Genomic DNA, 27,390 nt, shown 5'->3' on the forward strand with positions numbered 1-27,390 from the left:
AACGCAAAGCTAAAAGATATGAAAATAATTACGAACAAAACGATGCATACAATACCGTTGATTCCACCACCAAATAACAAAAACTACATACGAGCCACCAATACAGATCCAACGTTATAGTAGAACATATACAAAATATATAACAAATTCAAACTGAGGTTTTGCAAACTAAAGCTCAGAAGTTGTAATGCTCATGATTCTCATAGATGTGCAAAGCTCATCCTGTGGCGTTCCTCGTGCCATGTCGAGCCCAATCACTATCTCACCCAAAAAGTTAGATCCAGTCGCCAATCCAAAGTGTGAGAACCGTTAAGATAGTTGCGATTTGAGAGAAATTGAAACCAAAATAAGGAAGAACTCTTCAGGACGAGAAGGATAAACACACGTCTGACCGGAATCAGCTGCTATGCGGCAAAGATCCGGCCGAAACACGAGAAGGATAGGTAGGGTTTTTTAAACAGAATCATTTTTTTTTGCAGCTCCAAAGTATGTAGTTTGCAGTGATAACATTCAAACGGTTTAACTGCAGTAAACTAAACTCTTTTGCACTAATTTATTCTAACATATATATTTTTCGCCAGAATATTGTAAGATATTTTTGAAGTATAAAGTTTAACAAATTTTCTAAAAGTGAGTGTGTATACCATCTGTAAAGAGCACTTGAAGTGTTTTATACAAGAAACACATGATACTTCTTGCAATTTGGAACACAAAAATATTTTGTCCAAAAGCTTTTTCAATAATTTAAAAGCACTTACAAACTAACTCATAGACTTTTCAACGTACTTTTACTTATGAAGTTTTTGTTGCCTAAAAAAAATATATAAAGAAGTAAAACAACAACCAACATTGATTGATCCTTACATTCTCATTATCACAACTTACAATGATCGATCCAAACGAATCGACTAATAATTTTGGATTCACGCTGAATATCAAATAGACCTTTAATTAATTACAGCAAAGATAACCCTTAACTATACTGAACTGCTATACAACCTTAATTTCCATTTCTAATATAAAACTAACCTTTAAAAAACAAAAAAACAAAAAAAATATGAAGCTAAGCTTAATTATACATAACATTTTTTTAATTATATCAGTTCTCCCCCACATATATCGAGATATATAGCCTAATAATTTACTAGCAAAATTCATCTGTAGTGGTTTAATTAATTACTAATTATACGACAAATCTAGGAAGACCTATTTTCGAACCCAGTTTTTGAACATCCTCTTGGACTTGCCGCCTATACTCCCCAAAGCTGAATTTTCTATAGACAGAATGCTCCCTGCAACTCTGTATCACCGTGTCATATGAAGGACATAAGAAATATGCAGTTGAGAATCGTTCCACTTGCAAGTTCGTGACAACTCGATGTTGAACGCTCTTGTACACATTGTTGCTCCATGCCTAGGCAAAGGAGAAAATAATAAAACTAATAAAAAATAACACAAGTAACTTGTATTAATTATATACATAAGAAAAAGGATCTTCTTTTGTCATCTAAACTTCGTTTTTAGATAAGAGCTTTTAATAAAAGCATTTATATAAGAAGTTACCAATTTTTTAATAAAAATACAAGAGTGCAATCTGAAAAAACACTAAGTACTAAAAGAAGTAGAAGCAGTACGTAACAGTTGCTTCTTTCGAAAAACACGTGAAGTGCTATTTTTAACCCATAAACACTTTATTTGTGTAAGCAAATATGATCCAGTATAAATGTTTGAAAAAACATACTGATGTGAACAAAAGATTGAAAATTGACCTGAAATAGATCTCCAACGTTGATGACTAGAGCCTCTGGATTAGGTTTAACTGCGATCCATTCATCGTCTTTGATCAACTGCAATCCGCCAACCTGGTCTTGATGCAATATTGTGAGGAAATCACTATCAGTGTGTGGCATCAATCCAAACACCTCAGAAGGGATGGGGCACGGTGGATAACGATTCATTCGAAGATAGCAAGTGCCGGGAAAACAATTTTCTTGGAAAAATGTTGATTTGTGACCTATTTTCTCAGCCAAAATTTCAGCCAATTTCAGTGCCAAACTTGAAACTGTTGTAGCAAATTGTTCCATCGTTGAGCTGGATACATACCAATATAATTGAAGAAATTGACTTAGTTAGTGCCATGTAGCATATATACTTTATTATGATAAATAATTGGGAAAGGACTGAGAAGGAATATAATATACGAGAGAGGGGCCATGCATGCACTACGTACAGGGGTTTCACTTCTCAGGTTAATTTGAGAGTATAAAAACTGTAGGAGTAAATAATTATAATTAGTTTAATTTGCCTTAATAAATAATTCTACAACCACAAGTAAAGGTAAGGTAGATAACTATGACAGCAAAGCTATATATATCTGTAATTTGTCCATGACAGGGAAGCAATTCTGGCAGTCTATGATGAAGATATGTCAGAATTGATAGATCGATCTAGAACAAACGGGTACATTGCACACTGTATCTGTGCGTGTGTGTATATATAATGTTGCGGGAAATTTGGAAGAAGTACTGAATCACAAGATCTCTGAAACTGAGTTTGTGGTTCCTAAACCACTGCATGTGATGCACAAGCTCACTCATAGCTACTGAGCAGTCGGCTTCATCAACTTTTCCAATTTCCAAGGGATTCATGGGTATGCAAAAATCAAACGCAAGAAAACTACAGGACCATATATACGTGAGGTGAGGATGTTAAGAATATATATGTACATCAGAAAGTGTTTTTTGGTCAAATTAATTAATGTAAATTATAAAGACAAATCAGAGAGTCATTTTTCCCATTGCCAATTAGTTTTATGATTAGAACTTCAACTTCCTTCCATATATAAATTTTTTGTGCAAAACTTTATCAAAATATTGTATGCATTTGGCCAGGTTCAAATCGGAGACCTTTAGACTTGTGTGTGACACTGCTATTATATAATTTAACAATGATAACACACAAAATTATCATAAAAAGGCAATAGTAAGGTGGAGATCATGCCGTATAGAGATTTCAAAATACAGAAATGAAATTCAACGAATTGATCAAACTGAAACTACTAACTATTGCTCCGGTGATACATTCATCTTTATATTAGAAAATGTCAAATGTTCAATGATTTTTATAGTACATAATTTATTAACTGTAAGAATATCACTTGTTTATTTGGTTGATGATTCCAATGGTTTTAGTGGATTGTTACGGCACTGTTGAGGTTCCAAAGATATACAATTAGGATTACTTCAAATTCAATAGTACCTGAGTGTATCATTTAACCTTCGTACGGTACTGTTTATCATTTAACCTCTAAGTTTGTAAATCTTTACCTGAGTGTATAATTGACACCAGAAGCTGATGTAGCAGAAGTATCGTTGAGTGGAATGTGAAAAGCTTCAGACCATGCTAACTGCCGTAGGCAAGTGGCAGAAGGAGTTCCCCAACGGTAAGTTCCCGATAAAAAGTTCAAGCACTTGTCCTCTTGCCTCTTCTTATCAAAAGATTGCTTGAACACCTTCTCTTGCTCACTCTTCATCTTCTGAAGAAGCTCTCCTGAAATCCCATGATTCACTACCTGAAAGAAACCCCACTCTTGCGATGCCCTAGCTATGTCCGTCATGCACTCCTCCCTCTCTTTTTCTCCTAGCTCCAGCCGCCCCAGATTGATCAGCGGCAGCTCACATTCCTCCACCATAACAAGCTGTTGTAACACCTCCTCCTTCTTGTTGTTGTTGATGTTGTTGGCTTTGTCGACGGTTTTGTCGAAAAGGGTCTTGTAGGCCTTGTAAAATGGTGGGTCCAAATCCATGCTTAGAAATTCAAAGACATATAGAGTGAGAGAGAGAGAGAGAGAGAGAGAGAGAGAGAGAGAGAGAGAGAGAGAGAGAGGAGAGGAAAGGAAGAAGGGAGAAGAGATTAAAAAGAGCTTGATTGACTTGATAACAAATAATTACGTGGGTTTTGGAGACAATGAGAAAAGAGGTTGAGTCAACACCGCGTTACTCTTGTTTCTTATGGTTCCCCTTCGTCGATCAAAACGTTATGGCGGTTTCCTTTTCCAAGTTTTGGAGTCTACACTAGTAGTTGTGTCCATGTCCTTTTGCCAGGCACTAGACATGGAAGTTATCTATTTTTTCTTTGTATTTTTTCCCAGAGTTTAAATGAATAAAATCATTCCTTTCCCAAGTTTTTCTTTGATCCCTTTTGGATTACTCTCAATGCTTGTCTTACATCAAACTTAAACACCTCTTGCCAAGTTTTGATTTCTTGATTAATGGAAGTTTAGTTAAACCTCTGTTAGATTAAAACATGGTTAATATCTTTAGAAAATAATAATACTAGAGACACTAATTTTTTACGGTGTTGAATTTCTTATATATTATGTCTAAATAAGTTTTAAAATAGGCCCAAACAAAAAACAAATGAAATACTAACTAAAACAGTAAGTATCTTTTAATTTCACAAAGTGATTTGCTACTTATTTATTAAAGGCAACACAAAAATAGTAGATATCTTAAAAGTTGGCGTCGCTAAACCCTATTAAAATTTGAGCATGTCTTCTCTAAAAAAGAAGAACATGTTGTACATGATGATCTAATCAATTGATTTGTGGTTGCAACTTACTTAAACAAAGAGTGGCCACACTTGGAGCCGTCGAGTGGATTTTCCTTTGACCTAGGATTTTCAACCTTTTCACAATTTTTCCCAAACAAACAAAGAGAACAATTCCTTCAGATTGTATGAGCATTATAAATAAACTAATAAATTTGAGCAAAAACCGAATAGATAAACTTTTGCAACTAAAAGGAAAAAACAAAGACCAAAAAGAATAAGCAGATAACCTGCTTCCTAGCAGAAGAAAACAAGACACTGGTCGTACTAATCTGGCCACCACCGACTGTCCAAGCATCCATTACTTTGCAGTTAAAAATATATATAACATATAAGAAACATATCACGAACTAACGACTTCCGGTTGGTTTCAGGTTTTCCCTTTCAACTGCACCTTGATCGCAGATATAGCATTTATCATTTAATATGCGTCTCATGTTATAGTTAAGATACGACCCATAATATGCAGAGAATTGTAAAACACTTTTAAAGGAGTTGTCAGGTAATTACTCGATTCTCTATACACCTATATAAACTTCTTTTTTTATCACACTGTTAATGCTGACCTAGACCACTAACTAAATATTCTCATTTAAATGTGTGGTCCAAATTGACCGTCTAATAAGACATTTTGAAACATATTGCAACAAAGCATTACCCTCATAAATTACTGCATCATTTTAGGTCTACTAGTATTGGATGTATAACCATGTAATCAAGGTATTATGAAGGCATAGTTGAATAATCTTTCATTTTGAGGGGATTACAAATGAAGAAAACGTCTCCCTTTTTTATTCTATCATTTTTCAAGGGATTAGAATACATTTTCTTAATGAGCTATTCATCTTTGACAATGAAAATAGTGGTTTATTCATGTTGGAAAAATTAATTAAATTAGAGATTGTCAACACACCTAATTTTCTCTCTTCCCAACCCTTTCTCCTCAAACCAAAAACCCTAAACTCTACAATCCTCAGTCGTCGGCCCCTTACTCCGGCTTGGGGTCGGTGGCAGTCCTTCTCATCTTACAGATTATGAGCAATTTCGGCAGGTTTGTAACATTCTCTTCGTTTCAATTAATAAAGTATTATTCGTAGTTTAGTATTTTGATCATCCGTTGCGTACTCTTGATTTTCAACTATTCCTTCCAATTCAATCTTTGAAAATAAATTAAATTTTGTACTCTGGCTTAAATTTGATAAATAATTTAAAATTCAGTGTACCTGGGTCCCACATTCCTTGGGCCCTAGTATATATTCAAGCCATTTTGTGAGACATATCTGATCTGCACGAAAATATACATTTTATCTCCAACAGAGAGGCCATGGTATGTTCAGCAGTACATACAATAGTACAAGGTGAAAGAAAACTTTAAAAAAAATTAAAAAAAAACACACTCGGTAAATATGAAAAATCTTAGCAATTAGTTAAGAATCTAAACATAATGTTGATGAGGAGAAATATAGGAAACCAGATCTAAGAGAGTATGAATTTTAATGAATCCTATGTAAAAAGGCTGACAAAGCAAGAGAGTAAGAACTGGAAACCAGATATACTACTTCAAATATATATATATATATATATATATATATATCAAGATTATCATTCTCAATAAAGATGGGAGTAATTACATATAGGGCACTTTGATCTATCTAGCAGACAAGTATATCATACCTGTTCTAGAATCTTCATTGACATATCAGACCAACCTGTATGTGCTGCCTGCAGAAAAATAATATATAAAAATCAAATTATAAAACCACACAGTACTAATAAAAAATAAAAAATAAAAACTTCCCATAAAACTTAAGGAGTTTGAAAAATATGCTTCTGAGAAAATTTTAACTCAAAAGTTGCATATTTTTTTCAATGGTAAGTACCATTAGTAGCAATAAATGAAACGGAGTTGACAGCAACCCTATTTATAGACAACTAAGGGCTACCATTCAATAGGTTTAACCCTTGCTGAATGGTTGTAACCTCTACAAGAGGTGTAACCATTTATTCAAGGCATGTATCTGTTCGTATATTTATTGTATCCGGTTCACATATTGAAGCGTTGTATCTCTTCATTATGAACCAATGCCTCTTTTTTTAGAGTCACACATCTTGATCATAGGTGAATCTTTCCATGTGAAAGTTCAATCACATAAATCGTTTATTCCTTCAAAAACTTGTAGCAAACTTCTCATACAGCCAATGACAAAAAAAAATTTTAAAGCTCAACCGTTTCGTACATAATACGCAAATTTATTTGCATAGTCCTTAATTATTAGAAAAGGTTTAGATTGTGTCCTTAATTGCTAATATTTGTAGTTACAGTCAATTCTACCACTTCCGATGATATGGTTTGACAAAGTTAAAAGATTACTGCTAAATGCAATTAGTTGCATGACAATCCACGGAGATGTTTCCAAATTCTAATAGTTTATAAACGCAATTAGACAGATAGAGATTAGCTTAGTACTATTTTCAAGCATTATCCAACCTTAATGAACTACTAACATAAAACCAATGTTCAAACTTGAAAGCAATAAGATAAACATAAATAAATAAACATCAATAAATTAAACAACATATATAAATATTAGTGGCAGATATCAGATAAATATTCTAGGACGTCGGCACTGTTTCCTCCTTAATCTTTACGAACCATGCTTGCATGTTGCACCAACTGATAGTATTACTTGTCGAGATGATCTTTACCCAGTGGACCAAAAAACACCCATTGTACACGCCCTCATTAGCTAACAATGTAGTTTTTTAATACATAATTAACAATGTCTTTAGAATATGGACTTTATGATTCACATCAAGGTATATGACAATGTTTTCGGTTTAACTTTAGGACAAAGTTTCAGTTTTTAAGGATTATTAGTAGTTATGAAAAGAATACAATTAGGACACACACGCGTAAATAAGGGTAAATTCGTTGTCCGATTCAAAGGAAATTGAGAATACAATAAGTCATGCTGCTTAATACTACGGTTTAATTGTATTTCAGTTCACTTGTAAGTGAGAGGTCTTAAGTCCGAATCTCGTGAATGGCGAGTTCGCAAAAAATTTATTCTTTCCACCCCCTTGGTGTAAATATATCGTTTGTCTAAAAAAAAAGGAACACAATAAGTCATACTATGAATATAATTAACCGTTTTCTAATAACAAAATCAGAATTTAAGTTAACTTAATTTAGTTAGAAAAAATAGTTTGTAATTAATTCTTTTATAAAACAATAAATTGATTACAATTACTACCCAAACAGATGCTAATATGTTTTCAACAAATGAAGCCATTGCATATTTGATATAGATATTCATGTCTTCTTGGATCAATTTGATTCCACAATAGAAAGGGGCATATACATATTTATAACTAAACATCAGAAGACATGACAAAATAAATTATCAGTGAAACTAAACCCATTAATTTACAATTGAAATTAGTTGATTCAACCCAGACAGAGAATTCGCAGGAGATTAAAAAATTCAATGCATGCATCTACAATATATCGCAAAAATAATTTTCATACAGGAGGTCAAATATCAAAATCATGGAAAGCTGCTTACTTCTTTTCGAAAACCAAGACCCCTGAGCTTCCAATTGCTTTTTATCACTCCAAATCATCTATGCCCTAAGTTGTCTCACGTTTTTGGCCTCTATAATTCGAAGCAACTAAAAATTACAAAACCTTCCCAAATTCTGACTGCAGCGCATCGAATTCCTTGGTTTCCTCCAATTGGTATGCAAAACTCTCAAAGAAGAAAGAAGTGAGGGTTGAATGCTACCCTCATATATACAAATAGAGATATGGAAAAGCTTAGAATAATGAAGTGGTAGCCATGGTGCTAAATTCTTCACTTGTATAAAGGATAAGGTGGGTTTATGCCTAGTCTAATAGAAAACGAAAGCTTGTGACGATGCTTTAATCATTTCAAGAAAAAATTTTATAGCGTCATTCAATCAATCATTCTACATGATTTATGCGTTTGCTATTAACTTTTTCTAATCAAAATATTTAAAAAAAATAAAAATAAAAAACAGAAATGACGTTGATTCAATCTGTCTATGAAATGGTAGTCAAAATTTCACCACTACAAAATCCACTTGGATTATTAATGAAAATAATGCAATATTAGGTATACTTACACACTGTGTTATTATATTTTGGATGCATTGTAAAGATCTTCCATGTATTATGATGCATGATGTGAAAGAAATATGCCCCATATATAGCGCCTCAATGAGGTGAAGAAAAAAGTGTATGAAATGGGTGATTGGAGAGACTCGGACGAATGAAAACCAATAATGAATTTAAAAGCAAAGTTGAATAATGAAAGACCCGGCTGAATATGCACCAGAAATCTCTCTCTCTCTCTCTCTCAACACACAGTCTACACGCAGAAACAAAATCTGTGAAAAAATGGGGATCAAACAAGGCACATGATTTGTACTCAAAAAAAGAAAAAAAGAAAAAAAAAGGGACATGATTAGCACTGGACGGACCTAACTGAATTCAACTGTAACCTTTGCAATGCTGTCGGCAAAGACGTGGCAAAACCTAGAGTCACAGATTCAGAATCCCGGTTTACATATTTGCGTCGGCATTTTCTATTTTGGCCATGCATGTACTGTGCTTTATTTGAAAATGCATCGAAAAGGAAACGATTATACTAGGTTTTATTATATATTGTGCAGTCAATTTTCGTTATGTATTATTTGTGTTTAATTTTAAATAAAAAAAGTTAAATGATTTATGACCGTACGATACACGATGAATGACTAAGATGTGAAGATCCCTAAAATCCTCACAATTTGGATCCGGATGAGATCCAATTCTGATTAAAATAGGGTGGTGCTAGTAGTGTTATATACATAACTATTTTTACTTCTTACACACTTGTCTCAATTTTTAGTTGTCAGATTGAATGAATTGAAAAATATCAGTAGACAAAAATTAATAAGAACGTGTGAAAGGTAAAAAAAAGATAGCACTACCCTTAAAATAATAAAGGCAGAGAGCAGGTAAGCAGATGATAAAATGATTTCCTTTCTTTTATCAACACTGTTGGATATTTTCATGTCATATTTAATGATATATTTTATGTTTGAATGCTCATGTGTAAAGGAATATATAAATCTAAGCCGAATATGAAGTATAAAACCCCAACCCGAATATAAACTTGAAATAAATCCGAATCATTTCAAGAAACAAGCTATAGCTAGAGTTGAGAGTTAGCTTGTCTCAACTCTGTTTGGGAGAGATCCTTAGTTGAAATCTTGCAGACAATTATTGAGTTGAGTTGTGCAAATTTAGGAGTGAAACATGAGAATGATGTAGGAGATTTTGTTGCAAATCGGCTTGGTACCGGTTCACATGCCCGATTCAAGTCTATCTTGTTTGATTTGGACAACTCGAACCCCACTCTAGTTCATAAATTACTTGATGCTCTGAGTAATTATTGAATAAACACGAGAAAATTTTGAGGTGCGATAGGGTTAGTTAACATTGCAACCTGCTCCCAAGGCACCTAATCACCTTGCATGCAATCCTGCTTATGAATTTAAATCTTCTACGTTCATTTTGTGTGTTACTTTTGTGATCTTTGTGACTCTATTATTGATTTAACATGTGTTAATAAACGTAACCCTTCTTAAATTTGTTGTTATAAACTTATCACACGTCAATCAATGATAAAAGTTACAAAGAGAATTCATACACAAAATAAGTACATAAAATTTGATCTCACTTCTATAAGCACGTAACTGAACGTCGAATGTTGTTACGTAACAAAATTTAATATATAAATTAGATAAACATTTATATTCTTAGCCTTTATTTGGTTAAATTCTTTTGTTTGTACTTTTATTCTATTTCCTTTTATGTACACCGCCCCTTCATTAGCATAGTTGGCAAAGTGGGAAGAAATTGACTAGTTTTATACTTTCAACCTCCTAATGAGTCTTTTACATATAATTGAATATAAATATCACTAAATTGTAGTACGTACCCTTCGACCAAAAGAAGAAATAATGGAAATGGAATGGGTTTAGTATGTCATGTCATGTACTTGGTGGAAGCTTTTTATTTTTTTAAGATTCGTTAAGTACAAGTCCTCGTTATATATGATTCTATGAAGCCCGATGCGTGCTGGTCTTTTCAACTTTGCACTTGTTGTTAAGATGTCGGCTCATGGTAATACAACTAGCAAAAACGTCCGCACCCCACTATAGGTTTTGAAACTTTAACCACAATATAACACATCTATTTTTAAATAATTCAAAAAACAATCGAAGCAATTGGATTAACATGGTAAAATAAATCTTTAAATTTGTATCTATATTCTATTGAATTTACATTAATTAAGAGCCTATGTACAGCAAAAAAGTGAATTTCTACATACCAGCTATATACAGTTTACATAGTTTTTCATCCAAATTTGTGAGTGATGGTTGTTTAATTGGTATCTAAGGTGCAATAGTAGTTGGTGGTGATGTGGCTAAAATGAGAGACTCAAAAGTCAAAATTGAGTACGATTCCTTGTAGCATAAGTAGAAAAGGAGGTTGTGCAACACAATCTGAGTGGTAAAGTTACTTTTTTCAAAGCTTAACTCAAAATTTATTATAGGCATCAACAATAACTTTATGCATATTTGAGATAAAGTTAAACCTGATTTAAAAAATTGTCTGAATCACAAGTCACCAACATTGACATGAATGCTGCATTTAAACGGCTGATTTATTAATGGCCTGAATGTTGCATTGGATACGTTGATTCCTATCACAAAGAACTTAGGATTCTACATTGTCACCACCACTGATCTAAGAATATGCTCAAAAGGTTAAAAAAACAAAAAACAAAATAGCATCCTAGTACAATACATAAATCAAGGCCCAAATCTATCTCCAATTAATTGAAAATGGTCTAATTATATTGGAATCATGTTTGAAGCAGGATTAGCACTTCACTCCCACTACTTCGCCCACCACCCTTTAAATACCAAATTCAACTCGAATATAATCAATAACAGCCCCAGAAGTTTAAATTCCTTACCTTGAGTAGAGAGGGATTGGAAAGACAACGACACGAAGTTTGAGCCTGGAAACAAAACCCTCAAAATTAGAAAAATTACAACAACAAAAAACCCTGATAATTACATTACATATTTTTTCCAATGCTATGCTTTGGTTCAATCGACCACAATGTAGAAATCAAGAAACGAAAAGCGAAAATGGGTATTTCTTTCAATCCTTGGGTATCCAGAAAAATCACCAGAAGATAAATTTATTTTGTAAAGAAAATTTTAAAATGTAAAGTATGATAAATTGCTTACCTCCCGTAAAGAGGGTTATGAAAAACGCGCGGAAGGAATGTTGGTGCGTCGCGGTTCATGTGTGTACTGTGGAGCGAGTCGCAGATTTGCGTGAACTTGTTGTGGCGGTGGTCCGGGAGAACTGGAGGAGAAGCAATTTACAAAGTTGGTGGTGGTTTTGTTATTAAAAAATCTCGTTGAAGAGGAAGAAGGCTGTCGAAAATTGGGCAGTGGAGCAGGAAGGGAGAGGTGGAGGAGATCGGGATGAGTATTCGGCCGATGGTGTGAAAAAAGGTCGCTGCTGTCGAATTCCAGAAACCACCGAGAAAAGGAGGAACGACAGTTTATGGACAAAGACACGTGTTAACGTGGGACAATTTCGTCATTTTACTGTGCACATGAGAAAAACAAAGAACAATTTGAACAGAAAAACGGGGGTAATTCCGTCATTACACTGTTCTTATGAACAGTGTTTTGCCGTAGGCCTGTCGTCGATCAAAACGTTATGGCGGGTTTCCTTTTCCAAGTTTTGGAGCCTACACTAGTAGCTGTGTCCATGTCCTTTTGCCAGGCACAAGACATGGAAGTTATCTATTTTTTCTTTGTATTTTTTCCTAGAGTTTAAATGAATAAAATCATTCCTTTCCCAAGTTTTTCTTTGATCCCTTTTGGATTACTCTCAATGCTTGTCTGACATCACACTTAAACGCCTCTTGCCAAGTTTTAATTTCTTAATTAATGGAAGTGTGACGACCGATAAGTACTATAATTTTTTGTTAAACCTTTGTTAGATTAAAACATCGTTAATATCTTTAGAAAATAATAATACTAGAGACACTAATTTTTTACGGTGTTGAATTTCTTATATATTATGTCTAAATAAGTTTTAAAATAGGTCCGAACAAAAAACAAATAAAATACTAACTAAAACAGTAAGTATCTTTTAATTTCACAAAGTGATTTGCTATTTGTCTGTTAAAAGCGAGACAAAAACAGTAGACATCTTAAAAGTTGGTGTCGCTAAACACTACTAAAAATTGAGCATGTCTTCTCTAAAGAAGAAGAACATGTTGTACATGATGATCTAATCAATAGATTCGAGGTTGCAACTTACTTAAACAAAGAATGGCCACACTTGGAGCCGTCGAATGAATTTTCCTTTGACCTAGGATTTTCAACCTTTTCCCAATTTTTCCCAAACAAACAAAGAGAACCATTCCTTCAGATTGTATGAGCATTATAAATAAACTAATAAATTTGAGCAAAAACCGAATAGATAAACTTTTGCAACTAAAAGGAAAAAAAAAGACCAAAAAATATAAGTAGATAACCTGCTTCCTAGCAGAAGAAAACAAGACACTGGTCGTACTAATCTGGCCACCACCGACTGTCCAAGCATCCGGTACTTTGCAGTTAAAAATACATATAACATATAAGAAACATATCACGAACTAACGACTTCCGGTTGGTTTCAGGTTTTCCCTTTCAACCGCACCTTGATAGCAGATATAGCATTTATCATTTAATATGCGTCTCATGTTATAGTTCAGATACGACCCATAATATGCAGAGAATTGTAAAACACTTTTAAAAGAGTTGTCAGGTAATTACTCGATTCTCTATACACCTATATAAACTTCTTTTTTATCACACTGTTAATGTTAACCTAGACCACTAACTAAATATTCTCATTTGAATGTGTGATCCAAATTGACCGTCTATAAAACTTTTTGAAACAATTGCAACAAAGCATTACACTTATAAATTACTGCGTCATTTTAGCTCTACTAGTATTGGATATATAACCGTGTAATCACAATATTATGAAGGCATAGTTGAATAATCTTTCATTTTGAGGGGATTAGATATGAAGAAAACATCTCCTTTTGTATTCTATCGTTTTTCAGGGGATTAGACTACATTTTCTTAAGGAGAAATTAGGTTCTCATCCTTATTTTTTTCTACTCCATTGATTAAAACCTTATTCCTTTTCAAAATTTGATTAAGATCCTTCAGTTTTAATAAATGCCATTAATTATTCAAAAACAAAATATTTACATGTCAAGATAATTAAGTTTTATTTTTGAATATATTCATTTAGTGTTAGAAACATTACATTTAATATATTATATTTATGGCTAAACTTTTTATCACATATTTCTCTTTCTAGTTTGTATCCATTTTTAATTTGCAATCATTTTTTAAGTTGTACCAATCTTCTTTTGAATTTTAATTTTACCCATATATTAATTTCTTTTTGTCCCTTTTTTTTTTTAACTTTTATTTGTACTCATAATTTTTTTTAACCTTTTATTTGTACCCATAATTTATTTATAATGTACCTTTCTTTTTTTTCTTTTTTTTTTTTTTTTTTTTTTACAAATGTACCACTTTTTTATATGTAAAATGTATCCCTATTTTTTTGTAAGTACCATTTTTTAATGTAAAATTTATTTATTTTTTAATCTAAAATGTACCATTGTTTTTTTAATATAAAATGTACCCATTGTTTTCTATATAAAATGTACCCACGTTTTTATGTAAATGTACCAATTTTTTATATATAAAATGTAGACAAATTTTATTATATAAATGTACTCATTTTATAAATAAAAAAATAAATAAAATCCTTTTTTTTTTTTTTTTTTTTTTTTATAATCTAGAATCCACCGATAAGCAATTTTTATTTATTTATTTTTTTTATCAAAACCCAAAAGCAATTTTGAATAATTAAATTGGTAATGTAAATGAAAGCAACAAAAAAAAAAAAAAGGGTTGAATCTTTATTGGTATTATTGCTCCCCTTTTATTATTATGTCATTTATGTAGCAAGAGAGGGTTGAGTCTATAACAGTTAGAGACCAGGGATCACAACTAAACTATCCTTTTTCTTAATGAGCTATTCATCTTCTACTTTGAAAATAGTGGTTTTCATGTTGGAAAATTAATTAAATTAGAGATTGTCAACACACCTAATTTTCTCTCTCCCCAACCCTTTCTCCTCAAACCAAAAACCCTAAACTCTGCAATCCTTAGTCGCCGGCCCCTTACTCCAGCTTGTGGTCGGTGGTTGTCCTTCTTGTCTTACGGATTATGAGCAGTTTCGGCGAGTTTGTAACATTCTCTTCATTTCAATTAATAAAGTATTATTCGTAATTTAGTATTTTGTTCGTCCATTGCATACTCTTGATTTTCAACTATTCCCTTCATTTCAATCTTTGAAAATAAATTAAGTTTTGCACTCTGGCTTAAGTTTGATAAATAATTTAAAATTCAGTGTACCTAGCTCCCACATTCCTTGGGCCCTAGTATATATTCAAGCCATTATGTGAGACAAATCTGATCTGCACAAAAATATACATTTTATCTTCAACAGAGAGGCCATGGTATGTTAAGCAGTACATACAATAATACAAGGTGAAAGAAAACTTAAAAAAAAAAAAAAAAAACACTCTCGGTATATATATATGAAAAATCTTAGCAATTAGTTAAGAATCTAAACATTAGCTAACAAACTCGAAGAAAGCTTTATATCAGTAACGGAAGAAGAAAGGTATCGTAATAATGCAAAAGCTTTAGGGGACATATTCCATCTCCACTGGTGATTAGTAATAGCCGTTAGGACTCAAAATAAGTCCTAAGAATCTAAACATAATGTTGATGAGGAGAAATATAGGAAACCAGATCTAAGAGAGTATGAATTTTAAGGAATCCTATGTAAAGAGACTGTCAAAACAAGAGAGTAAGAACTGGAAACCAGATTTACTACTTCATATATACATATATCATCAAGATTATCATCCTCAATAAAATGGGAGTAATTACATCTATCTAGTAGACAAGTATATCATACCTGTTCTAGAACCTTCATTGACATATCAGACCAACCTGTATGTGCTGCCTGCAGAAAAATAATATATGAAAATCAAATTATAAAACCACACAGTACTAATAAAAAAATAAAAAAAACTTCCCATAAAACTTAGGGAGTTTGAAAAAAATCGGGGATTAACTAGGGATGCTAATCAACACAAATAAGACTTAAAAACACTAAATTAGACTCTATAGACTCAAAACTGACTCAAAACACTCAAAACAGCAACAAACAATCAAAAAGACTGAATTCTAGACCTAACAAGTGATTTTGACGAAAATAAGACCTAACTTGACTCAAGAGACTAAAAGAAAACAGATTTTGACTCAAATAACAAGACTCAATGGAAGGGGGATTGTTTTTGACGAATTTAAAACTTAAAACAGAAACTTTGCATAAAACAATTTATAAAAACGAATTTGGTGAATTAAGAAGGGTGAAAGGCTAGTTAGAGGGTCTTTCTCCACACATGACATATGCATACAAACCAATTTTCAGTTATTATTCCCTTAGACTATGAATGACAATGCCCCAAATTAACCGTGAAAAGCACAAATTAACTTTCAGATTTTCCTTAACTCATTGAATTGGACGGGATACGCATCACAACCAAATTATCCTTATCAAGTTCCCTAACTATGAAAAGCATGATAGAAAGACATATCAAAGTTCATTAAGTTCTTTGAAAACCATATGCATTGACAAGACATTTGTAACTATGAAAAGCATGATGCTCATACCAAGGATTTACTTAACACAATCATGACTAGTGACTTCCACTACTTGTGAATATAAGTTCATAACTATTAGGTGAAACTCCCTTATACTCTAGCATCAAATTCATGCATGCAAATTAAGTGTCGACCCATCATTCACCACAATTCACACCACACATCCATCATACACACAAATCCCTTTTGTGCCGCAGCTTATCAAGGAGGAAGGAGAGGAGAGCCTTAGCCGTGCCATCACATTCAAGCTTGGATTGTTGGAGTGGTTCTAGGTGTATTCTATCTTTTGTTTTTAATGTTTAATTTAAGTTATCTTTGTTTAAATGCGAATATGAGGAACTAATTTCTTTATTTTTTTTCAATGGTACATACCATTAGTAGCACTAAGTTTTACGTAGCTTTAAAGCCGAATCTTAAAACTAAAAGAATTAGAATCTCTAGTGATAGTTGTTGTTAGACTGGGGATCACACAAGAAGATTTATTCTCACTCTCTCTTAGGCAAGTGAAATTGAATTGGAATAAATGAAATGGAGTCGACAGCAACCCTATTTATAGACAACTAAAGTCTACCATTCAATAGGTTTAACCCTTGCTGAATGGTTGTAACCTTTACGAGAGGTGTAACCATTTATTCAAGGCATGTATCTCTTCGTATATTTATTGTATTCGGTTCACATATTGAAGCGATATATCTCTTCATTATGAACCAATGCCTCTTTTTGTAAAGTCACACATCTTGATCATAGGTGAATCTTTCCATGTGAAAGCTCAATCACATAAATCGTTTATTCCTTCAAAAACTTGTAGCAAACTTCTATAGCCAATGACAAAACCAATGTTACAAGCTCAACTGTTTAGTACATAATCTGCAAATTTAGTTACATAGAGTCCTTAATTATTAGAAAAAGTTTAGATTGTGTCCTGAATTGCTAATATTTGTAGTTACAGTCAATGCTACCACTTCCGATAATATGATTTGACAAAGTTCAAAGATTACTGCTAAATGCAATTAGTTGCATGACAATCCAGGAGAGGTTGATATCGGCTTGCTCTTCCAAATTCTAATAGTTTATAAAAGCAATTAGACAGATAGAGACTAGCTTAGTACTATTTTCAAGCATTATCCAACCTTAATCAACTAATAACATAAAAACATGTTCAACTTGAAAGCAATAAGATAAACATAATTAAATTAAACAACATATATAAATATTAGTGGCAGATATCAGATAAATATTCTAGGACGTCGGCACTGTTTCCTCCTTAATCTTTACGAACCATGCTTGCATGTTGCACCAACTGATAGTATTACTTGTCGAGATGATCTTTACCCATTGTACACGCCCTCATTAGTTAACAATGTAGTTTTTTAATACATAATTAACAATGTCTTTAGAATATGGACTTTGTGATTCACATCAAGGTATATGACAATGTTTTCGGTTTAACTTTAGGACAAAGTTTCAGCTTTTAAGGATTATTCGTAGTTATGAAAAGAATAGAATTAGTACACACACGTGCATATAGGGCTAAATTCGTTGTCCGATTCAAAGGAAATTAAGAATACAATAAGTCATGCTGCTTAGTACTGTGATTTAGTTGTATTTCACCTCACTTGTAAGTGAGAGGTTTTAAGTTCGAATCTCGTGAATGATGAGTTCGTAACCAATTTATTATTTCCACCCCCTTAATGTAAATATATCGTTTGTCTAAAAAAAAGGAACACAATAAGTCATATTATTGAATATAATTAACGATTTTCTAAGAACAAAAGCAGAATATAAGTTAACTAAATTTAGTTAGAAAAAATAGTTTGTAATTAATTATTTTATAAAACAATAAATTGATTACAATTACTAACCAAACAGATGTTGACATGCTTTCAACAAATGGAGCCATTGCATATTTGAAATAGATATTCATGTCTTCTGGATCAATTTGATTCCACAATAGAAAGGGGCATATACATATACATATTTATAACTAAACATCAGAAGACAGACAAAATAAATTATCAATGAAACTAAACCCATTAATTTACAATTGAAATTAGTTGATTCAACCCAGACAGAGAATTCGCAGGAGATAAAAAAATTCAATGCATGCATCTAGAATATATCGCAAAAATAATTTTCATACAGGAGGTCAAATATCAAAATCATGGAAAGCTGCTTACTTCTTTTCGAAAACCAAGAACCCCTGAGCTTCCAATTGCTTTATATCACTCCAAATCATCTATGCCCCAGGTTGTCTCACGTTTTTGGCCTCTATAATTCGAACCAACTAGAAATTACAAAACCTTCCCAAATTCTGACTGCAGCGCATCGAATTCCTTGGTTTCCTCCAATTGGTATGCAAAACTCTCAAAGAAAGAAAGAAGTGAGGGTTGAATGCTACCCTTATACATACAAATAGAGATATGGAAAAGCTTAGAATGGTGAAGTGGTAGCCATGGTGCTAAATTCTTCACTTGTATAAAGGATGAGGTGGGTTTATGCCTAGTCTAATAGAAAATAAAAGTTTGAGATGGTGCTTTAATCATTTCAAGCAAGAACTTTATAGCGTCATTCAATCAACCATTCTACATGATTTACGCGTTTGTTGTTAATTTTTTCTAATCAAACTATTAAAAAAAAAAACAGAAATGACATTGATGATCAACATGTCTATGAAATGGTAGTCAAAGTTTCACCACTACAAAATCCACTTGGATTATTGATGAAAAAAATGCCATATTAGGTGTACTTACACACTCTGTTATTATATGGTACATTTTGAAAGCATGGTAAAGATCTTCCACTTATCATGATGCATGATGTGAAAGAAATATGCCACATCTAGCGTCTCAATGAGGTGAAAAAAAAAAAGTGTATGAAATGGACGTGATTGGAGAGACTTGGACGAATGAAAACCAATAATGAACTTAAAAGCAAAGTTTAATAATGAGAGACACGGCTGAATATGCACCAGAGAGAGGGACGAATGAAAACCAATTTCACTCTCCCTCTCTCTCTCTCAATCAACACACACTCATACACGCAGAAACAAAATCTGTGATAAAATGGGGATCAAACAAGGCACATGATTTGTATTAAAAAGAAAAAGAAAAAGGCACATGATTAGCACTGGACGGACCTAACCGAATTCAACAGTAACCTCTGCAGTACTGTCGGCAAAGACGTGGGAGAACCTAGAGTCACAGAATCAGAAGCCCGGTTTACATATTTGCGTCGGCATTTTCTATTTGGCCATGCATGTACTGTGCTTTATTTGAAAATGGATCAAAAAGGACACGATCAGACTCGGTCAACCATTATTAATTCTAGAAACAAGTCTCCACGTATTCTAGTAAGTGATTAAATATCTTTGTCACGAGACACGTAATATTATTTTTACTTCTCACATACTTTTCTCAATTATTATTTATTAAATTGAATGAATTGAAGAATATCAGTAGACAAAAATTAACAAGAACGTGAAAGAGGTTAAAAAAGGTATATGAATAGCACTACCCTTAAAATAACAAAGGCGGAGAGCAGGTAAGCAGATGATAAAATGATTTCCTTTCTTTTATCAACACTGTTGGATATTTCAATGTCATATTTAATGATATATTTTACGTTTGAATGCTCATGTGTAAAGAAATATATAAATTTAAACCAATCATATCCGCTAAACACAGATCGCCAAAATAAAGCTCTAACTTTTGATTTCGTTTTAGCAAGTAATATGAAGTATAAAACCCCAACCCGAATATAAACTTCCAACCCGAATATAAACTTAAAATAAATCTGAATCATTTCAAGAAACAAGCTAACTAGAGTTGAGGACTAGCTTGTCTCAACCCTGTTTGGGAGAGATCATAAGTTGAAATCTTGTAGACAATTATTGAGTTGAATTGTGCAAACTTAGGACTGAAACATGAGAACAATGTAGGAGATTTTGTTGCAAATCAGCTTGGTACCGGTTCACATGCCCGATTCAAGTTTATCTTGTTTGCTTTGACAACTCGAACCCAACTCTAATTCATAAATTAGAGTGATGCTCTGAGTAATTATTGAATAAACACGAGAAAATTTTGAGGTGCGATGGAGTTTGTTAGTATTGCAACCTGCTCCCAAGGCAACTACCCACCTTGCATGCAATCCTACTTCTGAATTTAAAAATTCTACGCTCATTTTGTGCGTTACTTTTGTGACCTTTGTGACTCTATTATTGATTTAACACGTGTTAATAAACGTAATTCTTCTTAAATTTTGTTGTCATAAAATTATCACGTGTCAATCAATAATAGAAGTTATAGAGAGAATGCATACACAAAATAAGTACAGAAAATTTAATCTCCTTACTTCTATAAGCACGTAACCAAACGTCGAATATTGTTACGTGACAAAATTTAATATATAAATTAGATAGACATTTATATTCTTAGCCTTTATTTGGTTAAATTCTTTTGTTTGTACTTTTATTCTATTTCCATTTTTGTACACTGCCCTTTCCAAAAAAAAGGGGATGTCATGCCCTTTCCACAAAAAAGGGGTCTTTAAATTCCATCTGCTAGCTTCATGAGTCATGCCCGGCGAGGTATTTTGATAAGAGAAATGTTATGAAGACTCTTGAAGTATGATTTTTTATATAATTTCTGTCACCTCACAGTTTAACGTCAATTCTCTTATCAATATTATAAAATATTATGTCAAAAATATAAACTAACAGATAATCTGTGGAGAGTTCTACTTTTGAAAGAGTCTCATTAGAATTCCTCTTTGAATAAAGGGTTAATCTCAGTTTACCATCTTGAAATTTCTTAGTTTTCAACATTTGATACATAAAGTTTTTTTCACTCAAGAGTGGTACCTAAAATCATAATTTTGGGACACTTTCATATCTCTGTTAAGGTTGCTGTTAAATCAGTTATTAACTGATGACGTGACGTTCACTTAGACAATGACTAGGTGCCACGTGTCAATATGGCCCACATAAATATTAAAAAAAGAAAAAAATATAAAAAAAAACAAAAAATTTTGGTCATCTTCTACCTCCCTCGACCTTCCCTTCCTTACTTATCCCTCCATTCTCTCATCTGCCCCAACCCACCAAATCCTCATTTCCTCTCCTTTTCGACTTGCCATACATCCACCATGTCCCCTCCATCTTCGACTCCACCCATCCACTCACCCACCCAACCCTCCCCTTCTCTTCAACGGCCTTCATGAGCTTGAACCTCTGACCTCCATCTACCTGATTTGACAGTGGTGGAGAGCCACGGGGTGCTAACCAAAACTACAACCCCTTCGCCGCCGATCTTCTGGATCTTGGAGCTCCTCGCAACTGGTTCGGTGTCGCCTTCGATTCGGACCATGACGTCAGTGCTTTGTCAACGATCTCTTCAACTGCCGCAGCTCGAAGCAGCAACCCAAGACAGGCTGCATCATCGACCGTATCTAGTGGGAGGGTTTGGTGGGTTCGTGCAAAGGAGAGAAGGGAGGGAGAAGAAGGGAGGGAGCGAGGGACGGACGGATGGAGGAGGTAGAAGCCAACCAAATTTTATATTTTATATTTTTGAAGTTTTTTTTTAATTTTTTAAATATTTATATGGACCCATATTGACACATGTGCTTCGTCATTGTTCACATGGACGCTACATTATCAGTTAACAGCTAATTTAACAGCAACCTTAACGGAGGTATGAAAGTGTCCCAAAATTATGACTTTAGATACCACTTTGGGATGAAAAAAACTTCATGTACCAAATGTTGAAAACCAAGAAATTGCAAAGTAATAAACTGAAATTAACTCTTGAATAAACGTGAAGGCAGTGGCGCAGTAATTTCTACAATGAGTGGACGAATGACAATATATACTTTTTGTGTGAGAAGTCATATTTTCTCAAATTCAAAAAGTCATATGAATTATCATTTATTTGCAAAAGAGTTTAAATTCTTTGTGTACAAAGTAAATGACATGATTAATAGATTCAGAGCATCATATTAATAAATAGATATATAAATTATAATATAAATAGTTTGATAAGATTACGATAATATCTAGACATTATTTCGTATATACAAAATGCCAAACATGTTCTTCCATATTCATTAGCAGAGTTGGCAAAGTGAGAAAAAATTGACTAGTTTCGTACTTTCAGCCTCCTAATAAGTCTTTTATTTATAATTGAATTTAGCATGTCATGTCATGTCCTCGGTGGAAGCTTTTTATTTGTTTAAGATTCGTTAAGTACAATCTTTATGTCTTCGTCATATATGAGGCCCAATGCGTGCTGGTCTTTTCAATTTTGCGCTTGATGTTAAGATGTCGGCTCATATAAATGCAATTTAAAGATATTTTTTGTACTTTAAAGTAAAATATTTTAAATTTAAATCTTATTAGTAGTAAGTTTGATACTAATTTATTTTATTTATCTATTTAATGTAAACGTATCGATATATAAAAAAATATGTTATCACGTGACACTTTTGGCTATATATGAGACCCGCCCTTTATATCATGTGGCTGCCCCTATATCATTGGAGTCTTTATGCTCCCTTTATTTTGTTTATCTATTTAATGTAAACGTATCAATATATAAAAAAACATGTTATCACGTGACACTTTTGGCTATATATGAGACCCGCCCTTTGTATCATGTGGCTGCCCCTATATCATTGGAGTCTTTATGCTCCCTTCACTGCATATTGTGACTTCGAGTACTGCAACTTGACAGTCTTAGACTCTTAGTTACCCTTTCGTTTCTTATTATCTCACTCTTTAGAAACACTTAAATTATCCTTCATGCGTTTTAACTTTTGTACATTTTATTGAGTTTTTGTCCTCAAAAATCATTGTCCCCTCTCTTGGATTAAAGTATCCATGAGAATACTTGGAGTTCTCTTACGATAACAAAAGAAAAACAAAGTGAAAAGAAGTTTCCAAATTTCAAATTAAGAAGTTAAATCGAAAGTAAATAACTTGTTAGGAATAGGATGTCATAATCCAACTTCTTTATGTGTTCTTTTACTTTTTGGTTATATTTAACAACTATCAAGAGGTTGGATAACCGTTGCTTACTACCAGTTATCTCTCTTTATATTAAAAAAAAAAAGGAAAAAAAAAAAGAGAGGTTGGATGGTTCCCCTCTCCTTTCAATAAAAAAATGGAACTTTAACAAAAAGCTCCCGGTACTATTCATTTTAACGAAAAACTATAGTTTTACACTAAAAATTAATCATAGTACTATTCATTTTACCCTTTATTTTATCTTTATCGTTAAAACTCAAAGTTTTCAAGTTATTTTCATTAGTTTTTCTTAAAAAAAATGATCAATTCTTCAATCAATGAGTGGGAAAATGTTATAAAGTCATAAAGCTTAAAGCATATAGGAAACATTGATATGAGCATCCATTAAGTAAAGGGAAATTTTGATTACACTCCTTAGTTTGATCACAATTTTAAACTGAAACTTTATTAATTTGAATACTTTAATTGAATGTCGAAATATTAAATTTTGATATTAATTAAAAAGTTTAATAATAAAAATAAATAATTTCTCCCTATAATCATTCAAAGTTTATACCATGTAATGATTTTTAAATTGTTTTTCTTAAATTTGAATTGTGTGAAATATGATCAGATTTTTTATTTTTTTTATAAATAATTTTTTTTTATTTTAAAATATGTGTGCATTTTAGTACATTATAAATAAAATATGGTTCAAATAAAAGATTAAAAAAACTATAAGTACAAATAAAAGTTTAAAAATAATGGGCACAAAAAAAAAAAAAAAAAAAAAAATATATATATATATATATATATATATATGGGTACAAACTAAAACTAGAAAGAAACCGGTGAAATTGAAAAATGGTTGCAAATTGAAAATGGATACAAACTAAAAAGAAAATATATGATACAAATTTTAGCCATAAATATAAATATACCAAATGTAACTTTTTTTAACACTAAATTGATATATTTGAAAGATAAAATTTGAACATGATGACATGTAAATATTTTATTATCGATATAATCACATGGATTAAAATCAAAGGGCCTTGAAAATGAATAAGGTTTTAATCAATGAAATAGAAAGAAAAAAAATGAGGGATGAGAGTCTAATTTCTCCTTAAGAGTAAATGTAGGAGTTCTCAATGTTACACATGTTGAATAAATGCATTTTCTGTATCATATGATAAGTATTTTTAGCGTGAATCACAATGTTATGTGATGTTATTCTTTATGTGTTATAATATGTGTAGATGACACCATGTGACAGTGTGACCTTCAATTTAAAATGGAAAATTCACTAGTGAAAATAAAAGTAAAAAAAGAAAAGAAAATATACGTAGAGAAATATTCAATTGTTTAAACTTTAGAGGCATTTGACTCGGACATGGGTAATATTTGTGTTTGAAAATCCCTCTCTATCCGAAGGTGTGCAAAAAGAAGAGGCCTGCCCAAATAGACTGCTGAGGCTCACTAGGCCCAAACCCAAACCCGACAGCGAGAAAAAATCTCAGGCAAAAATAAAGATCCAAAAAATGGAAAAAGAGAAGTAAATAATAATAAAATAATGAATGCTTCTTCCACCTTGAGCTTCCCGAACCTCGCTCCCGCGCGCCGAACCAGTCATGCAAATCCCCAGCCAGTTCTCAAGCCTCCCATCGCCGCCTCCTCCTCCGTATCCGAACCTGGTTCGGAACCACATGCCCGGAAAATCAAGGGCAGCCCTCAGCTGACTCGATGGTCCCGGGCACGGTCCGTACGCTCCGGTCGGAAATTGGACCGCGCTGGTCAGAGGACCCAATTGCTGGATCCGAACCCTCCGCTGCAGTCTACCGACCGCGTTTCGTTAGATCCCGATGATAGTACTGCATCGGGAAGTGACGATAGCGACGATGGCATGGAGATGACGGCAGGGAAGTCGATATACATGGTTTCTGACGGAACTGGGTGGACGGTGGAGCACTCCGTCAACGCTGCGTTGGGGCAGTTCGAGCATTGCTTGGTCGACCGGGGCTGCGCCGTCAATACCCATTTGCTTTCCGGGGTAAAGTTCGTTGCTTTATAATCTTGGGAAATTGGCTCAAGTGATCAAAAATCAAATCCCAATTGCTCAATTGATCAAAATCAGATATCAATCGTATGGCGACATATGAAATGATCCCAAAACATACCAATATAAAAAAAAAGATCATTTCAGTAATTGGGATTTGTAAAGTGATCATTTTGGCAATTTTCCTGAAATCTTTGCTAATATAATGTTCGTAGCATAAGCTGAAAAAAATCATAAATTTGTAAAAAGAAACCGAATAATGATTTTCAGTAGTCGTCAATGACTGTGTACAGTAGTATTTATATATTACGGTAATTAACTGAGCAATTTTTAGTAGATTAGTACGAAACTAATCTACAACAGATCACCACTAATCAAGGTTAAACAGTTTTGACTATGAACTAACTGCTGACTAGGACTTGATCAAATTTTTTAATAAATTTATAATCTTTGGTGTTATAATGTTTGTAGCTCAATTGAAAAAAGTAGCTCAAATTAGTACTTTAATCTAAATTTTCTAATAAGTTTGTAATCTTTGCTATTATGATGGTTGTGGCTTAAGTGAAAAGAAAGTAGACTAAATCAGTACTTAATCTGAATTTTCAAATTTTGTAATCCTTGATACTGCCTGTGTTGATGCTAATTTAGAATGCAAAATGAGGTTTTGTGAAAAAATTTCAGATTGATGATGTAGAGAGGTTGATGGAGATTATAAAGCAAGCAGCAAAAGAAGGTGCTCTGCTTGTGTACACTTTAGCTGACCCGTCAATGGCGGAGTCTGCTCGGCAAGCATGTAGGCACTGGGGCATACCAACGACAGATATGTTGGGCCCAATTACAGAGGCCATTGCTACCCATTTGGGTGTTTCGCCCTCCGGCCTCCCTCGTGGGGCCCCAGGCCGGAGCTTTCCTCTCACCGATGAGTACTTTTGCAGGATTGAAGCCATTGAGTTTACCATCAAACAAGATGATGGGGCATTGCCCCAGAACTTGCACAAGGCTGACATTGTTCTTGTCGGTGTTTCACGAACTGGGAAGACCCCGTTATCGATTTATCTTGCGCAGAAAGGTTACAAGGTTGCAAATGTGCCTATTGTGATGGGGGTTCAGCCGCCAAAGGCCCTTTTTGAGGTTGACCCGGAAAAGGTTTTTGGTCTGACTATCAATCCTCTAGTGTTGCAAACAATTAGAACAGCAAGAGCTAAGACTCTGGGGTTCAGTGAAGGAATGAAGGGTAACTATTCCGAGATGGTTCATGTCAAACAGGAGCTGGAGTTTGCTCGAACGATTCTTGCACAGAATCCTGTATGGCCAGTAATTGGTGAGAATAACTGCACTTTCACGTCTTTACTCATTGGTTTTATTTTAGTGTGATCTTTCTCAGTTTTCCTCTTATGCTTTAATTTGGTAATGTGAAGATTGGTATAGTATTGTTGCCCAAGTTAATTGTGCTCGTATTTTGTTGAGTGCAGAAGTAACAGGAAAAGCAATAGAAGAAACTGCAGCTGTTGTATTGAGACTTTATCACGACCGAAAGCGCAAGTGCTCTATGCCAAGAATATCGAAACGCTACTAGAGATGGAAATTTTGAACCTAGGAATTAACATCCGAGCTGTCTGCAATTTGTTATACCAAAATATGAGGTAAAAGTATGCTGAATGGCGTGCCTCTTTTATATTTATATACCCGCGATACATACATAAACATATATAGTCTACCACTACAAGAATATATTTGTTGTAGCAAAATATGAGGTAAAATATGCTGAATGGCATGCCTCTTTATATTTATATACTCGTGATACAAACACAAA

General features: G+C 33.3%; 2 protein-coding genes and 1 long non-coding RNA gene across 12 annotated transcripts; 1 reads left to right on the plus strand and 2 right to left on the minus strand.

Annotated features, from left to right (window-relative positions):
* Window positions 1-832: 832 nt before the first annotated feature.
* GA2OX8 (gibberellin 2-oxidase 8) lies at window positions 833-8,811 on the minus strand. 8 transcript variants are annotated; one of them, XM_088693610.1, is made up of 7 exons: window positions 8,175-8,810; window positions 6,283-6,330; window positions 5,832-5,893; window positions 4,621-4,685; window positions 3,327-3,806; window positions 1,770-2,091; window positions 833-1,414 (listed from the first exon to the last, which is right to left on the minus strand). In XM_088693610.1, the coding sequence occupies exons 5-7, from the start codon at window positions 3,803-3,805 to the stop codon at window positions 1,184-1,186; spliced, it is 1,032 nt and encodes a 343-aa protein (XP_088549736.1). In that variant the 5' UTR covers window position 3,806; window positions 4,621-4,685; window positions 5,832-5,893; window positions 6,283-6,330; window positions 8,175-8,810; the 3' UTR covers window positions 833-1,183. The 8 variants fall into 8 exon arrangements, with proteins under 8 accessions (XP_088549736.1, XP_088549740.1, XP_088549737.1 ...); XM_088693614.1 differs by having other exon boundaries at window positions 3,327-3,778; window positions 8,175-8,809; XM_088693611.1 differs by lacking the exon at window positions 4,621-4,685 and having other exon boundaries at window positions 8,175-8,811.
* Window positions 8,812-11,261: 2,450 nt separating this feature from the next.
* LOC148696523 (uncharacterized) lies at window positions 11,262-12,223 on the minus strand. 2 transcript variants are annotated; one of them, XR_015961984.1, is made up of 3 exons: window positions 11,941-12,223; window positions 11,661-11,705; window positions 11,262-11,428 (listed from the first exon to the last, which is right to left on the minus strand). It is a non-coding gene; the product is annotated as an uncharacterized LOC148696523 (long non-coding RNA). The 2 variants fall into 2 exon arrangements; XR_015961983.1 differs by having other exon boundaries at window positions 11,345-11,705.
* Window positions 12,224-25,071: 12,848 nt separating this feature from the next.
* Window positions 25,072-27,390, plus strand: LOC137726412 (PPDK regulatory protein). Of its 2 annotated transcripts, XR_011067629.2 has the most exons (4): window positions 25,072-25,571; window positions 26,259-26,898; window positions 27,050-27,204; window positions 27,259-27,390. XR_011067629.2 is itself a non-coding variant. In XM_068465339.2 (3 exons), exons 1-3 carry the CDS (start codon window positions 25,095-25,097, stop codon window positions 27,151-27,153), a joined length of 1,221 nt encoding a protein of 406 aa, XP_068321440.2. In that variant the 5' UTR covers window positions 25,072-25,094; the 3' UTR covers window positions 27,154-27,390. The 2 variants fall into 2 exon arrangements, 1 of the variants encoding a protein (XP_068321440.2); XM_068465339.2 differs by having other exon boundaries at window positions 27,050-27,390.

The sequence above is a fragment of the Pyrus communis genome, chromosome 5, assembly GCF_041283825.1.
Source record: "Pyrus communis isolate YQ-2024b chromosome 5, ASM4128382v1, whole genome shotgun sequence".
Classification (NCBI taxonomy): domain Eukaryota; kingdom Viridiplantae; phylum Streptophyta; class Magnoliopsida; order Rosales; family Rosaceae; genus Pyrus; species Pyrus communis.

Bases quoted from the DNA above. Each gene is read 5' to 3' on its own strand.
- GA2OX8 (XM_088693608.1), bottom strand. From the start codon at position 6,306: ATGTCAATGAAGATTCTAGAACAG. The intron at 4,686-6,282 runs GTATGATATACT...AATTGTGAAAAG, and splicing joins CAATGAAGATTCTAGAACAG to GTTGAAAATCCTAGGTCAAA. The intron at 1,415-1,769 runs GTCAATTTTCAA...TCCTTTGCCTAG, and splicing joins ACGTTGGAGATCTATTTCAG to GCATGGAGCAACAATGTGTA.
- LOC137726412 (XM_068465339.2), top strand. From the start codon at position 25,095: ATGAATGCTTCTTCCACCTTGAGCTTCCCGAACCTCGCTCCCGCGCGC. The intron at 25,572-26,258 runs GTAAAGTTCGTT...AAAAAATTTCAG, and splicing joins ATACCCATTTGCTTTCCGGG to ATTGATGATGTAGAGAGGTT. The intron at 26,899-27,049 runs GTGAGAATAACT...TGTTGAGTGCAG, and splicing joins TCCTGTATGGCCAGTAATTG to AAGTAACAGGAAAAGCAATA.